The sequence below is a fragment of the Equus asinus genome, chromosome 15 (assembly GCF_041296235.1).
Source record: "Equus asinus isolate D_3611 breed Donkey chromosome 15, EquAss-T2T_v2, whole genome shotgun sequence".
Taxonomy (NCBI): Eukaryota; Metazoa; Chordata; class Mammalia; order Perissodactyla; family Equidae; genus Equus; species Equus asinus.
Genome location: NC_091804.1, coordinates 44,212,263 through 44,228,053, shown reverse-complemented (window position 1 = coordinate 44,228,053; position 15,791 = coordinate 44,212,263). Strand labels below are relative to the sequence as shown.

The 15,791-nt window shown below is 45.8% G+C and overlaps 1 protein-coding gene and 1 non-coding gene across 2 annotated transcripts; both read right to left on the bottom strand.

The window, feature by feature from the left end:
* Positions 1–634: 634 nt before the first annotated feature.
* MC3R (melanocortin 3 receptor) lies at positions 635–3,241 on the bottom strand. The gene has a single exon (XM_014832946.3). The coding sequence runs from the start codon at positions 3,015–3,017 to the stop codon at positions 2,046–2,048; it is 972 nt and encodes a 323-aa protein (XP_014688432.1). The 5' UTR covers positions 3,018–3,241; the 3' UTR covers positions 635–2,045.
* An 11,891-nt stretch (positions 3,242–15,132) lies between these two features.
* Positions 15,133–15,235, bottom strand: LOC123277474 (U6 spliceosomal RNA). Its single transcript, XR_006514425.1, has one exon. It is a non-coding gene; the product is annotated as a U6 spliceosomal RNA (small nuclear RNA).
* Positions 15,236–15,791: the final 556 nt, after the last annotated feature.

Sequence of the window (15,791 nt, the reverse complement as noted above, 5' to 3'; positions counted from 1 at the left end):
AGAACCTTAGGCTTCACTCCAGACCCGCTAAATCAGATTTTGCCCTTGAACAGGATCCAGTTGATTCCTGTGGGCGTTTCTGTTGGGAGCACTGCTCTAAGCTGGAGTGTCTACAGGGAGGAGAGCTGGGGCAGCTTTGATTATGGAAACTTTTTGGCAGCATCATGGTGGTGCAAAAAGACATCAACACCTGGACACAAAACATCCTGTGACCCTAGCTATCTGGGCATTCTTGGACAACCACAAGACCCCTCTGGGACTGTTTCTTCATCTGTAAAATGACTCATCTATTTCAAAGAATTTGTTTCCCCGTTTTCCATATTTACTTGCCAAGTGGCAATGGATGAGACCTATTATTTGGCATCACGATTAAAATAATGGAGAGTGACAGTGGTCCAGGAACTACAGCTTAGTATTTTTGGAAACTAAATGGGAGAGTTTTATAGTTTGGCTAAAAGGCATTGCCCTAGAAAAGACTAGCACTGTGGTCAAAAGGGATGTTTATGCCATTTATAAAATTGTCAGAATTGCAGTGTAACATAACGTACGATGACCATGTGCAGAAGTCACCAGCACGGCTCCAGGGTGTGTATTTTAATGTGACACACGTTTAGCAGCCGCAAAAGCCTTTTATTATTTCCAAGCATCACAATCAAAGCAAGAAACACATGATATTGCTTACACTGGCAGGATATCTTCAAATACAAAAAAACTCCAATATATTCCAGCACAGGAAAAATACGCAATTGTACACCAAAGACAGAGCAACACAATTGTACACCAAAGACAGAGCATAACACAAGAATTCATGAAAAGGGGAATTCAGTGGCAGCCGGAAAGCACAACCTGAGGTTATATAGGGCAGGAAAGGGTCTGATGGGTACATACAGCACATAGCCATCGAAAGCACTAGTCAACAAATCTCGCCCTAGGCTCACAGGAATGAATTGCCTTCGGATAAGGTACAGACGTTGGTAACAGGGTCACCCCAACTTTCACACCATGTCCAGGAAAAGGAGCAGCGAGCCAAAAACATTGTCTTTCATAAATTATACTCAGAAAATCATGTGATAGAGACACAGTTACTATGAGCAAAACAGCTTCAAAGAAAGCCACACGCAGCTCCACAATTTCTCAAACTCTCTGAAATGATGGTCAAGCAATTTCTTGAGACGGATGCCCTCCCACCTATGATTCCCTCTCTTGTTTTAAAGACAGAAAAGGAGTAATAAGAAAAATACTTTTTTTTTTAAATAGGGAAATTTATACTTTAAAATAACAGAGTATCAAGATACTTTGTACACACTTCTGTTGCGATTTTCCAAAGCACTTTATCCCTCTTTCATTAGAATTTTGAAGGCTACCTCAAATTTAATGCATAAAACCACAACAACAACAGCAAAAATAGAAGTGGGGTACGTTCCCAGGCTATTTTCAGGGGGAGGTTGGTTGGGGGTGTGGGTTGAAGTGGGGCAAACAGCAAGCACTGCTTCTTTCACGGAGTCCCTTGTTCTCAGGAAACTGCTTTACTGTAAATAGAGTAATAGAAGAGAAACTCAATCCCTTATGAAATAGGGGCACAGGCGCCTGAGCAGCTGGCAGTTGGAGGTTGGTAGGTGTAACAGGTTTTCTTGGGGGAGCTTCGAACCAGCCTACTGTTCACGAGAATCCTTCAGTCAGCTCTGACCCGAAGCGTGAAGACGTGGTGGGAAGCAGGTGAGCAGGCAGGCACTGCAAACCCTGGGAGTGTGATAATGAATGCAGATGCCACCCAGAGTGGCCCTCGCTGAGTTCTGACAGTGACTATTTGGGAAATCAGAGTTTTTGACTTACCCACATTGGAATCCTTTCAGAGAGCCTGTTACATACCATTTTCCCTTTCAAAAGGCTTTGCAAGCTTGAAAACAAAAGATGTACAATCATGGCTGTTAACACATTTTTATGTCTTCTAAGTACTTTTTTTCCCCTTCTTCTTTCTAAACACCTTGGCTGCACGGTGGGCCCAAAGTGATGAGACCGATTGCCATTTCCCCGGCCCTGGCATCCTAGCCCAAGTTCATGCCATGGCAGCTGCAGAGAATCTCCTTAAACGTGTTGCGCAGTTCCAGGCTGCGGAAGGCGTAGATGAGGGGGTCGATGACGGAGTTGCACATGATGAGGACCAGATAGGTGTTGAAGTGGGCGGTGTAGCAGACGCAGTAGGGGTTCCTGGGGCAGGTTATGATGAGGATGAGGTGGAGGAAGAAGGGGGCCCAGCAGAAGATGAATACCCCCAGCAGGATGGTGATGGTGACAGCCCCCTTCATGCATGAGTGCTGTTGTGGGGCCGCTCCATCAGCAGGGGGCAGTGCTGCGATGCGCTTGACGTGCAGCCGCGCAAAGAGGAACATGTGCATGTAGAGAGTACCCATGAGGAGCAGCATGGCGAAGAACATGGTGATGAGACACACGATGACCATCTTGCTCTCAGAGTAGATGATGAACACCACGCCACAGATGCCGCAGCACACCCAGATGGCCACGATCAAGGCGAGGGCCTTCCTCACGGTCATGATGCTGTGGTAGCGGAGCGCATAGAAGATGGTGACGTACCTGTCCACGGCGATGGCCAAGAGGTTGCAGATGGAGGCCACCAGGGAGATGCAGATCATAGAGTCGAAGATGTTGTCCATGTGCTGGATGAACCGGTCCTCGAAGGTCAGGTAGTTGCTGTTGACGATGGCGATCATGATGGTCTCCAGGGCATTGGACACGCTCACCAGCATGTCGGCCACGGCCAGGCTGCAGAGGAAGAAGTACATGGGAGAGTGCAGGTTGCCATTCTTGACCACAGCCAGGATGACCAGGATATTTTCCATCAGGCTGATGATGCCCAGCGCCAGGAAGACCTCCGGCTTGATGAAGACCTGCTCGCAGAACCCGCTGCTGCTCTGGTTGCTGAAGGAAGAGGCTGCAAGGTGCTCTGAGCTGTTGGGCAGTGTTGGCTGAGCAGAGAGCAGACAGCACGAGGCATTCATCGCTAACAGACTGGCTGATCTGAACTGGGGCTCCAGCAGGGTCCAGGGGATGCTGCTGCTGCTTACAGAAAAGAAAAAAAATCTCCCTCCAGATGCTGATTTGGATGCTACCAGTCTTTACTTAGATTTCATTTTCCCCAGAATAAAAGGAGGGAGAGAGAGAGAGAGAGAGAGAGAAGGCATCTTGGTGACATACAGAGAACTTTCCTCTGCTTCTCCAGGACAAGCGATTTCGTAGATATTCTTATCAGCTTTCTTCCTTCTCACTCTCACTCTCTCTTACCCCCTCACAGCCCCACATGGGAATAGAAAACCTACCACTGGTTGCTGCAGTTATAGCTGTTTTCATGGCAAGACAGGGGATGTGGTACCTGTTGTTAGAAGTGAGGGGTGAACCCTCAGCTTTTATACATTGGCTGCAGGCAAACAACTCCTACTCAATCTTCAGCGCAGCGAAATGACCACTGAGGATCGGCTGCCTCTCTGACTGACAGCAGGTACCGGCTCTTGGAGCTTGGCAGGGAGATTAAGAAGCAGTCTGGTGCCCTCTGCAGGCCAGACTGCTCATCTGTTTGCTGGCTTGGCTGAGCAGTTTTTTGTCATAGAAACTGTTGCAGGCATCCATTCTTCCGTTTATTCGTTCATTTATTTATTTATTTTTTTTGGTAGCAAATGTCTATTGGGCACCTACTGTGTGTCAGGTCTCTGCTGGGTGCAGGAAATATAGTGGTGAGCAAGAATGACACACCGTCCCTGTTTCCTCCAAACTCAGAGTCTGGGATGGGAGTGAGAAATTAGGCAATTACATTACAGTGTGATGAATGCTTGAATCAGGGAAGGTCAGGGAGCTGGCAGAGCATAGGGGGCCCTAATCTGGATGGTCATGGAAAGTGCCTGGAGGAAGGAGCATCTAAAATTTGACCTAAAGGAAGAGGAGGCAATATCCAGTGGTGAGGTGGGGGGGCTGGGGCTGAAGGGGTTGAAGAGGATTCCAGACAGAGGGGACAACATACTCACAACCGGGAGGCAAAAAATAGTGGCTCTCCACCTTGGCTGGCTGTGGGAGTCATCCAGAGAATGTGGGTGTAGGGGTCCCTCCTGCCTCCTGAATCAGAAGCGCCCAGGGGCAGGACCTGGCCAGTGTGTTTTCAATTTCTGGCAGTGAGCTGGGGCATAGCCAGGGTTGAGATCTACTGACAGGGAAGCTTGGTGTTTTTGAGGAACTGAAAGTAGTTTGCTCTGGCCAGAGTGTGGAGCTGGGAGGCACTTTGAGAAATGAGACTGCAAAGGTGGTTTTTTTGTTTTGTTTTTTTAAAAAAGGGAGAAGTGCCTGGTTCCTGAAGGATGATATCAGCCGTATGTGGGAGTTTGGACTGTCTCCTGAGGGCAGTGCAGGGCTGTGGAAGGAAGGGTTTTAGACACGGCAGGGACGAGATGGGGTCTGTATTTTAGAAAGATCCCTGGTTGCAGGGTGAGGACTGGTTTAGGAGGGGATGAGCGAGGAGCCAGGAGACCAGGGCTGCGCAGACAGTTGCCTGGGCGAGGAGGCAGCCATGGGGCGTGGGAGGAGTGGACAGAGGTAGTTAGGAGGTGGGATCATGGAGATCGGACTGGGGGGTGACACTGAGGAGATCATGGAGACTGGGTGGATATGGGACTGTGGAAGAGGGAACAGCCGGGGAGCACTTCCATTTCCTTCTTAAGTAAAGGGAGGATGGAGACGCCATTTGAGCTGGAAAATGTAAAAGGTAGAATTTACCAGTTGATTTGAATCCTTGGTTCATGTCAGGTTTGATGCTGCACACAAGGATCATATAAACTCTGGAAACACTAAGTCCCCTTGCACCACCGCACCCCCCCCCCCCACATATTCCAGATGGATTAATGATCCATCTAACTATCATATCACTTTGTGAGTGTGTGAGTGTGTGTGTGTATGAGGTGAAAGAAATATGCATAAGGAAATAGAAGAAAATTTAAAATATTTATAAAACGCTTGAGTGGAGAGATCTTAACAAGATGGGCAATCCAAAATTTAGTATGGAGAAAAGCACCAGAGCAAAGTCAAAAGGCAAACAAGAAGAAAACATTCGCCATAAACAAAGGTTACTATTTCTTATATACAAAGAATACTTCCACATTAATTAGAAAAGGATGAATTACCTCTTAGAGAGTTGGGCAAAAGATATGAATAGAAATTCACTGAAGAGGAAATTCAAATGGATAATGAACATATGAGATGTTCAACCTTCTGAGGAGTCAGGGAGATGCAAATCAAAGGGAGACTTCAATACCGGTTTTTCCAGTTAGATTGGCAAGAATTAAAAAGATCGCAAATTCAGGAGAGAATGTTGAGAGAAGAATATTCAAATGCACTCTTCGTGTTTCTGAATAGTTTCAACATTTGGCCGTTTCTAGTAAAATAAAACATGCCCCTGGGTATGGATCTCAGTCTGTGAACTGAGTGGCATGAGAAATACCACTTCTATTTATTTTCAACAGAGCAACTTAATTTCTGATGCTAAACCAGCATCTTCTAGGTTGGGGAAAAATGCAATCTTAATCCTTTTGGGGGCTTCTCCTCCTCACCCTTAGGGTCACATCCAGAGCTGTATTTTAACTGTGTTGGTCTGTGGTTTCAGGGACACTGGTCTTATCTGCAAAGCTAGATTATAAGGCAGGGACCGTTCACTATCTGCTGGGTTTTTCTCCGCTCTGTGCTTGGCTTGGGCTGAGCACGGACTATCTTTCTTTGCTTCCATCCTCTGGTTATGTGCATCCTTCAGAGAGAGCAGATGGGGCCTGGTACTTCAAACTGGCATCCTCAGAGGTACCCTTGTTGCTAATAAGTGTTGATTTAGTCTTCTCTAAACACTACTTCCCACCTTCCTAGGGGAGCTGTACAGCAGCATGGCTTTTTAGTTGAATCTTCTATGAATGAATTGGCTTTGTTAATAACAATTGCAAGACATGACAGCCTCCGTCAGTATTTCCTTATGTTGTGGGCACATGGAGGGGTGCCTGTTTTGAATCTGTTATAATAAACTGTAAACAAGGAGATTCTTGTCCTAAGAGATAATCCATTTGGGGTTCTCTGTGCCCAAAAAGTGCTTCCTCAACTTTGGGGCTGGAATGTTCCCCTTAGCCTTCAAGACCCAGCTCAAATGTGAACTATATTTTACAGCTTTCCTTGAATTTCATGCGGCGGTTTATTCTTCTTTCAACCACTCCCCCCTCCACAAACCGACAGAGTTCAGCACTCCGTCCCCACTCTCATGACACATAGAATGTTACATAATTAGAAGTCATCCCATGCCACTAAAAAGGGACAGCATTGGCCAGAGGTCATATTAGAAACAATGATTCAATTTTATCATTAATCCTAATTGTTTCTGAGGAGGAGATGCCTCTGATGCCTGTGTCCCCACCCCCCAGCCCACTTCTGATTTCAGCCACCTCCTGCTGGACAGTTCCCTGCGAGCTCAGTTTCAAGTCACCCTGCCAGGTCCCTGTCCAGGGCTCCACCCACATGGTGCCCCAGGATCTTCCCTGGTGTAGAGGTGGGGTAGTGGCCCTCCTAGCCTGATCAAGTTCTGCTTGGAAGTGAGGGGGAGTGAACACCACCCTGGGCAACCCTCAGCTAAGGAGAGCTGGAGTCCATGGGTACATTCTCCTGCCTCCTGTCCTTCAGGGGAACGACCTGAGATGCCTCGTATGCTGCCCAGATGTCTTGGGACATTGAGCCCTCATCCGGTACAGCAGCAACCTTATAAAGTATCTTTTCCTCCTCACTCATCTCATTCTTCCTTCTCCCACAGGCCTGTTTCCTGGGTCATGTCCCAAATAAGTCACCTGCTTCCAGGTCCCTGTCACAGGTTCAGCTTGTGGGGAGAGGCTCCAAACCAGGCACACAGAACACCTGCTGTGTGCCAGGTGTCGCTGGGCGTGCTCCTTCCCTCGCTTGATAATTTACCCCAGGAAGGCAGGACTGTTGGTTGCCCACCCAATACCTATTCTCCCCTTCTTCCTCCCTAATGAACTCCTGATTTATTGGAGACAGCAGCATGCCCAGCTAAAACACTCATTTCCCAGCCTCCTTTGCAGAAAATGTGACCCAATTCTGGCCAATGGGATGTAAGTCTTGTGTGGGACTTCCAGGGAGGTGACTTAAGTAGCCCAACTGGCAGACTCAACTAGTACAACTAGTCTTTTACTCTTGGCAGTTTTTCCCATTTGCTGCCTGGAATGATGACATGAAGGCTGGAGCTCTATCTCCTATTTTGTAAGTCTGAGGACAAGGGCCAGATCCTATGAATGGGGGAGCTGAAACCTGGATGGGGCCTGAATCCCCAATGACTTTATGAAGGGGCAGTCAAAACCCTGAACTGCTTGCCTGTAGGTTTCTAGTCATGTGAGAGAAAAATAACCCTTTATTTATTTAAGTTCTAGTAATGTGAGGTTTTCTGTTCCACACAGCTGAATGAAATCCCTAAAACGAGACTATATTTAGTCATCTCTGATTTTTGTCAGAAACATATCAGGTGCTTGATAAATGTTTGAAAGGAAGAAACGCTTAGCCTTTTCTTTTTCTACTCCAGACAATCATAATCGTATAAGACCCAGACAGGCTCTACTTTTTAGGTACTATTAGGACATGACTCCATTTGTCTGTAATTTTATCCATAATTTTCTCTCCTATCAGAACATATGCTGCTTGCGGTTAGGACCTGTCCTCATCTGTATACGCCAGTATATGGCACAATCGATAGCCTTGAAGTATTATTACAGTAGAGCCACTTTGGGACATAGTTGGCAATTTTTTAAAAAGTTAAACATAAATTTACCATGTGACCCTTATAATTCCTCTCCTAGATATCTATCCAAGAGAAATGAAATATATATTCACATAAATACTTGAATGTGAATGTTCATAGCGACATTATTCATAAAAGCCAAACAGTGGAGACAACCGAATGTCCATCAGCTGGTGACCAGATGGACAAAATGTAGTCTGTCTACACAATGGGACACTGTTCAACAATAGGAAGGAGTGACACACTGACACACGCACAACATGAATGAACCTCAAAAACATTATGCTAAGTGAAAGAAGTCAGACACAAAAGACTACATTCTGTATCCTTCTACTTAGATGAAGTGTCCAGAGAAGGCAAGTCTATGAAGACAGCAAGTAGATTAGTGGTTGCCTAGAGCTGGGGGTGGCAATGGGGATTAACCATACGTGGGCACAGCTGGGGTGATGAAAATGTTTGAAAACTGGATTATGGTGATGATTGCACAACTCGATAAACTTATTAAAAATCATTCATTTGTACACTTAAAATGGGTGAATTTTATGGTATATGAGTATACTCTAACAAGTTAAAAATATCGTTGCAATAGTGTTCCCTGTGTCTCCAATGGATTACAGTCATGTCAAGAATTGCTAACGATGGATCCCTTCACAGTGCTGACTGAAACGATCTTTTCGGAAAGCACATAATGTTCACACTCGTGAAAGACACATTACATGACCCCCATTTCCAGCCTTCGGGCTCTTCCTTATCCCCTAGAAGTTCCAAGAACCACCTAAAGCTAATGGCTCTTCTTACTCTAGGTGGGCAACTTGGGGTCCATTACTGAGCTTCTCTTTCAGCTGTCATAGGCATCTTTGATTACATCCTTAACTTGGACTGACATTTTATTTTTATAATCACTAGCTTCGACTTTATTCCCTTTCTTTGAAGCCTCTCTTATAATTTTTATTCTGTTGCTTGCTCTCACCACCCATCCAAGAAAAAGTTTCTATTTTCTTTTATTTTCGTTTTCTGTTCTGGGAGACAGAGATGTTAATTAAACGCTATTTAAAAATTTTCTTCCTTTACCTTTTTGAGGCTACCATCTTGAAATTATTGGAAGAAGGGATTGTGCCACAGTCTCGGGGGCTTCCTGATAAATTCTGTCCGTCCTAAATGGACATTAATCAAGTAAACCATTTGCAAAGCTCAAGCCGCTTAATGGATTTCCCCCCTCTCAATCACTCAATGGATTTGTTGTGTCCTTAAAATGCTGCTGTCTGGGAAAAGGGTGGGATGAAGTCTTGAGCTACAAATGCTTATGTCCCTTTCATCGAAAACCTCACTGCTTTTTGGTTTCATATATTCTTGCAGCTCCTCCCAACTCTCTCCCTCCCGTCACAGCTAAAGTTCTGGAAAGAATTGTCCATACTGGTTTTCTCCATCCTTTTCCATCTTACTCTTCAACCCATTCACTCTTGGCTTCCGCCTCAGTCGCTCCATGAGAACAGGTTTTGCAAAGGGCCTGCACCATCTTTAAACTGGCCCCTTTGTCATTAGACCCAGTGCACATTTTCAACCCTTGTCTGAATCCATCTGGCACGGTCGACCGCTCCTTGCTTCTGGATCCCTCTTCTGCTCCCGGCTCTGATTGCACCACATTCTCCTGGTTTCTTTCCTATTCCTGTGGCCTCTTGTCCTGCTGTTCAAGCTCCTTCTCCTCTACTGCCACTAAATATTGAGGCTCCTCACTGCTGACCCTGACTGCCTTCTCTTCTCGCTCAGTCTTGTCTCCCCAGGTGGTCTCATCCTGCCACCACTCCACTGTCCAGCTGTATACATTGCCTCCAAATTTACGCCTCTAGTGCAGCCTTCTCGGAGCTCCAGACCACTTCTCTAACTGACATCTCCTCGCCGGTGGCTCGCACTTGCATGTCCAGTACTGAGTTTGTGTTCTGCTCCCTCAGAGCTGCTCACCTTCCAGTGTTTCTGTCCCTGTGAATGGCCTCACTATCGAGCCAAGTGTGCCAACCAGAAACCGTCCATTGTCTCTGCATCCCCAGCAACCATCTCCCTTTCTTCTGGTACTAGCGTCTCTAGCTTCCTTTCTTTTTCTCACGCCATGCGGTTGGAGTAGGCATGTGCCCCATGCCTGATGTTTTAGAGATGCTCTGCCCAATATGGTGGCCAATATCCACCTGTGGCTATTTTAATTTAAATGAATTAATATTAAATAAAATTTAATTTTCACATCCTCGGCTGCACTTGCCACATTTCCAGTGCTCGGTGCCCACATGTGGCTATGGGCATCCATATTGGACAGCACAGATATAGAACACTTCCGTCACTGCAGAAAGTTCTATCAGACAGCCCGAGTCTAAAGCATTCGACCTCTCTAGCCGTAGCGATGGGCCAGGTGCCCATTTGGGAACCAAAGTTGTGCTGATGAAGGCCCTGACCAGGAAGTCCCTGTGGGAGTAAGTGATCGGAGGAGGAGGGTCAGCCCGAGCATGAAGCCAAACAGGAAAGCGTGGAGCAGAGGAACAGAAAGAGAGAGATTCGCGTCTCCTTTGAGTGTTTGATGCAGCCGTGTCTGAAACTGACACTCCTTAACTTGTCAGTCACATGTGTCAATAAGTCCCACCGCCCCAATTTTTTTTCGTATTGCTTAAGAGAGTTTGAATTGTCCATCTGACGTTTGCAGCTGGTAAATAAATTAATACCCTGACAGTAAAAAGGACTATTGAAGGTGAAGGTGGAGGCTTTAATTGTCATCTTGAGTTTGTAATCAGCGCACCAAGGGGAGAAGAGAGCCTGTCTTATGTCCATGGAATCAGCTAATTTTTTCCTTCCAAATCTTGGTTTTTTGAAATCCATAATTAAGGCGGAGGGTAGGAGACGAGTGCCGCTAAGAGACAGAGAAGAAGACAAGGGGAGGAATTTTATGATTCCGATTTGTCTGAACATTGCGCTAAGAGAGCAGTCGAAGCTCTTTCTCTGCGATTTCCTGCTGCAGATGATGAAACGGTAACTAGCTGGGACTCTTGAAGAAGGGCAAAGTATTTGCAGTGCTGGCAGCTTCTAATTGCATCTCGTTCTTGGAGCTTTCATCGTCAGTTGGTCTGAAGACTGCTCTCTTTTATTGAAACGTGTGCTATTTCTGTGACTGAAATTTTCCTGAGGAGACTGAATTAATAGGCCTTGCTTCTCATCAAAATATTTGTTTTAGGCTCTGGCCTGGTGGCGTAGTGGTTAAGTTTGTGCACTCTGCTTGTGAGGCCTGGGGTTTGCAGGTTTGGATCCTGGGCATGGACATATACCACTCATCAAGCCATGCTTTGGTGGCATCCCACATACAAAATAGAGGAAGACAGGCACAGATGTTAGCTCAAGGCCAATCTTCATCACCAAAAAAAAAAAAAAAAGGAAAAAAAGTATTTGTTTTACTTTTGCTAAGTTTACAGGTCCTTCTCACTTTACAAACACCTGTCAGATCCAAGATTAGGCCAACGTCAAGATGAAGTGGGCCAGGCGGGAACATGGGTTGCAGATGGACCTAATATTTACTGACAGGTTGAAGTTTGAGGCCCCAGAACACTGTTCAGAAAGATAATGAGCAGAAGTCTCCACAGGCAGGCAGTACCCTGGTGGCCAGTCAGAGGTCCCAGGGCCCTGTTTGGTGACATAGAAACAAGTGGAAGCAAGAATACAGAGAGGTCCAAAAGTCGTCCCATTCACAACAACATGGATGAACCTTGAGGGTATTATGTTGAGTGAAATAAGCCAGACAGAGAACGACGAACTCTGTATGACTCCACTCACAGGTGGTAGTTAGCATATAGACAAAGAGAACTGATCGGTGGTTACCAGGGGAAAGGCAGGGTGGGGGGTGGGCACAAAGGGTGAAGTGGTGCACCTACAACATGACTAACAATAATGTACAAGTGAAATTTCACAAGGTTGTTAACTATCACAATCTTAATTAAAAAAAAAAAAGAATACAGAGAGGTCCAGGCCAGCACGTATTGTCTGAGTGTGGATGAACTATAAGTAAAAGCAACAACTAACTAACATATTCTGAGGGCTTCTTGTGTGCGAGGCCCTATGCTAAACTCTCCACAGGTGAGGATTAAAATGAGTTGCTACAACAACCTTACAAATGACACCGCTATTGCCACTTTACAGATGAGGACACTGAGGCACAGAGAGATTATGTAATTTGCCGAAAGTCACACAGCTAGAAAATGATAAACTCATGTCTGGCTGTGGAGCTGACGTGCTCAACCCCAATGTTACAATGCTTCTCTAGGTATTGAAAATAGCTTTTTGGAACCCAGCTGTGGGCCAGGGATTTGGGAGAGGGAACTCCAGTCTCTAGGGTAAGTGGCGAGAACAAGACAGGACCGCAGGCCTGTACAGAGCAGGGTTTGGGGTGGTCGTAGAGATGAGGGCATGTACACCGAGGCTTAGAGTTATTCCACAGTGGAGGGGTTTGGTGATGGAGAAAAGCTGCAAGTGTGTCTTAAGTTATTTTAGAAGTTCTGTAAGAAGTGCACGCTTGGCCTAAATCCATACGTAGTATGATGACCAGTGTTCATTCTCTGCTTATTTTCACAGCAGAAATCCCAACAATAGTTTGAATCAGGCTCATGGCTACCCAGTCAGCAGCTGCATTTCTCAGCATCCCTCGCAGCTAGATGGCCGTGTGGCTCCAGCTATGAGCAGTAAGCGAGAGCGTCTGTGCTTCTGTGCTGTGCTGTCCAAAGGCGGGAGCATATTCTTCCTTGCTCCCTACAGGCTGTGATAAGGGTAGGATGGGGGAACAACAGCCCACTTTTGACCCAGGAGAGGAAACCTTACGTTATAGATGGCTGAACTCCCTCACTAGCCTTGAGCCTCTTCCTTCGGGACCTTTACATGAAAGAGAAATAAACTTCTATCTTGTTAAAGTCACCGAAATTTGGGTCTTTTTGTTACGGCCCTTTAAACTGTTCCCTAACTAATACACAACTATTGAATAGTGATGCAATTTTATTTTCTCCACTGGAAAGAAGGTTAAAGAGGAAGCTATTCTTTCGTATATCCACTCCTTAGACAATTATGGAGCGACATCTATGTGCTTGCTACTGTGTTAGGTGTTGGGCATACAGAGATGAACAAGACACAGTTCCTGCCTTCATGGAACTCACAATCTGGCTGGAAGGATTGAGATGATGTGGAAGCGTGTGAGAGAGACGTATAGAAAACATTAGAGGAGGAAGGAATACTTAACTAGGCCGGGCGTGACTTGTTAGAGGAGATGCGAAACTCTAAGGCACATGGGATTGCATATATCTCATTCGGCCAGTATGGATATTGCCTGCACTCAGCTGGCATGAAATAGTCAAACAATAAGACTGCAGTTGGCTGTACTTGTGAGGGAGGACTTCCATAGTAAACCAGAAAGTATCCATCATGTGTACTCTGGGGTCCTTTTTGGAGATGCTGAACAGGCTTCTGTTCTTATTAAAAGCCGTAGAGGCTGCATGGCTCCTTCCCTCAGAAACTGTGTGGAGCCTTCCTCCCAAGGAGCTTACATGCCCTGCAGGTGGGAGGAACTTCTCTCAATGAATCCAAGATGGTTTGAGTGAAAAAAAAAGCGATTTCCTTTTTGTCTCACACAATGGAAATTTCAGGGAGTTGATGGATTCTGGAACAGCTGGATTTAAGGCTCAGGGGATGCAACGAGGACCCGCACTGTGTTAGCTCAGGCTGCCATTACAAAATACCATAGACTGGATGGATTAAACAATGAAAATTTATTTTGTCACCGTTCTGGTGGCTGGAAAGTCCAAGAGTAAGGCCTGGCCCGGTTCATTTTCTGGCAAGAGCTCTCTTCTTGGCTTGCAGATGTGGCTTCTCGCTGTGTCCTCACATAATGGAGAGAGAGAGAGAGCAAGAAAGCTCTCTGGTGTCTCCTTTCATAAGGGCACTAACCCCATCATGAGGGCCGCCCCCTCATGGCCTCATCTAAACTTAATGATCTCCGAGGGCCCCATCTCCACGTACCATACGTTAGGGGTTAGGGCTTCAATATATGAATTTTGGGGAGGCACAATTCAATTCACAGCATACAGCCCCTCCATAGGCTGGCCCTGTCCTCCTTCCTGTTAGGCTCCATGTGGGGTCAAGGCGGCTGCCAGCAGCTCTAGACCCACATGCTCTGAATTCAAGTCCACCAGAAAGGCGCGAGGGCCTCTCTCTCAACTGATGCAAGACTCCCAGATCACGTCTTCCTGAATGTGACTGGGCCAGGGGCACATCCCTGAGCCGATCGCTCTGGACATGGGAATAAAAGACCTGGATTGGCAAGAGCTGAGTCATGTGCAACTCTGGAGCCAGGGGGAAGTTAGATCGACTTGAATCCCATAAACTGAGATCAGAAGGTGATTCCACTGAGGAAAGTGTGGTACTGCTCCCTGAAGATGCTGGACATCAGACCCCACCCAGGGTCACTACAATAGTGAAAACCAGTAATTAACTCTCTTCACGCTTTTCTCATTGCATTGACTAGACAAGAGTTTTAGGAGAATCAAAGAAGGGAGTGAGTGACAGTGGCTCACAGATGAAATTGTGTTTGAATTTAAAGGAAGCAAAGGAATTTTGTGGGAGTTTGAAGGAAGTTTGGATGAATCGTTGCCTTTTCTGCTTTTGGAAACCAGCTTTGCCACAGTTTAGCTGTGTGACTTTGGGTTGGTTACTACAGCTCTCCAGGCTTCAGCTTTCTCATCTGTAAAATGTGTATAATTATGGTGCCTACTTCATGTGGCTGCTATGAGAATTAAATGATATCCTGCGTACAGCACGGTGAGCACATGATGGTTGCTGGTCGATGATAACATTACATGGGAGGGGAAGTAATTTTGTTGTTGTTGTTGCTGCTGACATGAAAACTTTTGTTGTTAATTTGGTTGACACATGTTTGACAAAATACTTTAGAATGAAAGAATTCATGAATCCATGAAAGAATCCTTGGTATTTACAGTAACAGAACTGTGAAAAACATAAAACTGACATATTCTGACATATTTACAGTAACAGAACTGTGAAAAACATAAAACTGACATATTCTCAAGCAGAAATGTCTATTTATAAAATTTTCCATTGTGAATCTGAAAGACTTTCAGTTCCTACTCATTACCCTGCTCTGAAGCCCCAACAGGTGGCACGAGGCCCAGGAGTAGGAGGTACAAACTCTAACATATTTGGTAAGTAAGGATCATCTATTGGTGTGAGCTCACAGGAAATTGAAGGGCCAGATCTTGGGGTGAGATACAGAACCAAATAGGGAATGCTTCTCAAATTTGTGTGTCAGCCTTGTGCAGGGGCCACGCTTACCTTCCGTGTATCTTTCCAATTTCAGCGTATGTGCTGCAGAAGCAAGCTCTGGAGGAAAGTAATTTAAGGAGACCTGAGAATATGTTGCATCCCCAATTCTTGGCAAAGTGTCTGGCACTCGATAAATACGTGTTGAATGGTTGAATAAGTGAACCATGTGCGAAGGGAGCACAGACTGGAAACATCTCTGCACGCTCTGGTCTTGCCTCGTTGGGTTGGTACCAGTAGAATTCAGAAGGGATCCATGCTTTCTCTAAGTGAAGCCTTTGACAAAAAGATGTTGGATTGTGTGCTACTAATTGTAGGGCATTTTTGGACTCTTTCCCAGTGCTTTTCAGCTGCTTTCTGTTTTGGGGGGCACAGGTCCTCGATGCACAAGTGGAAAGGAGTAATGTTCACCTGGCTAGAAAAAACCCGTTATACCTGGGTGTTTTGGGACATGACTGCTTTCCTAAACTGGTAGCCAGAATTAGAAACATCTAGGTGGGCCTTTTCCTAAGTGAAAACCAAGCAAAATAATTTGTATTTCAAAGGGCTCAGGTGATAGGGTGTCCTGCCCTCCTAACGCATTTCTGTGCTTTGAGATCTCTCTAATCAAGGA

Bases quoted from the DNA above. Each gene is read 5' to 3' on its own strand.
- MC3R (XM_014832946.3), bottom strand. From the start codon at position 3,017: ATGAATGCCTCGTGCTGTCTGCTCTCTGCTCAGCCAACACTGCCCAAC.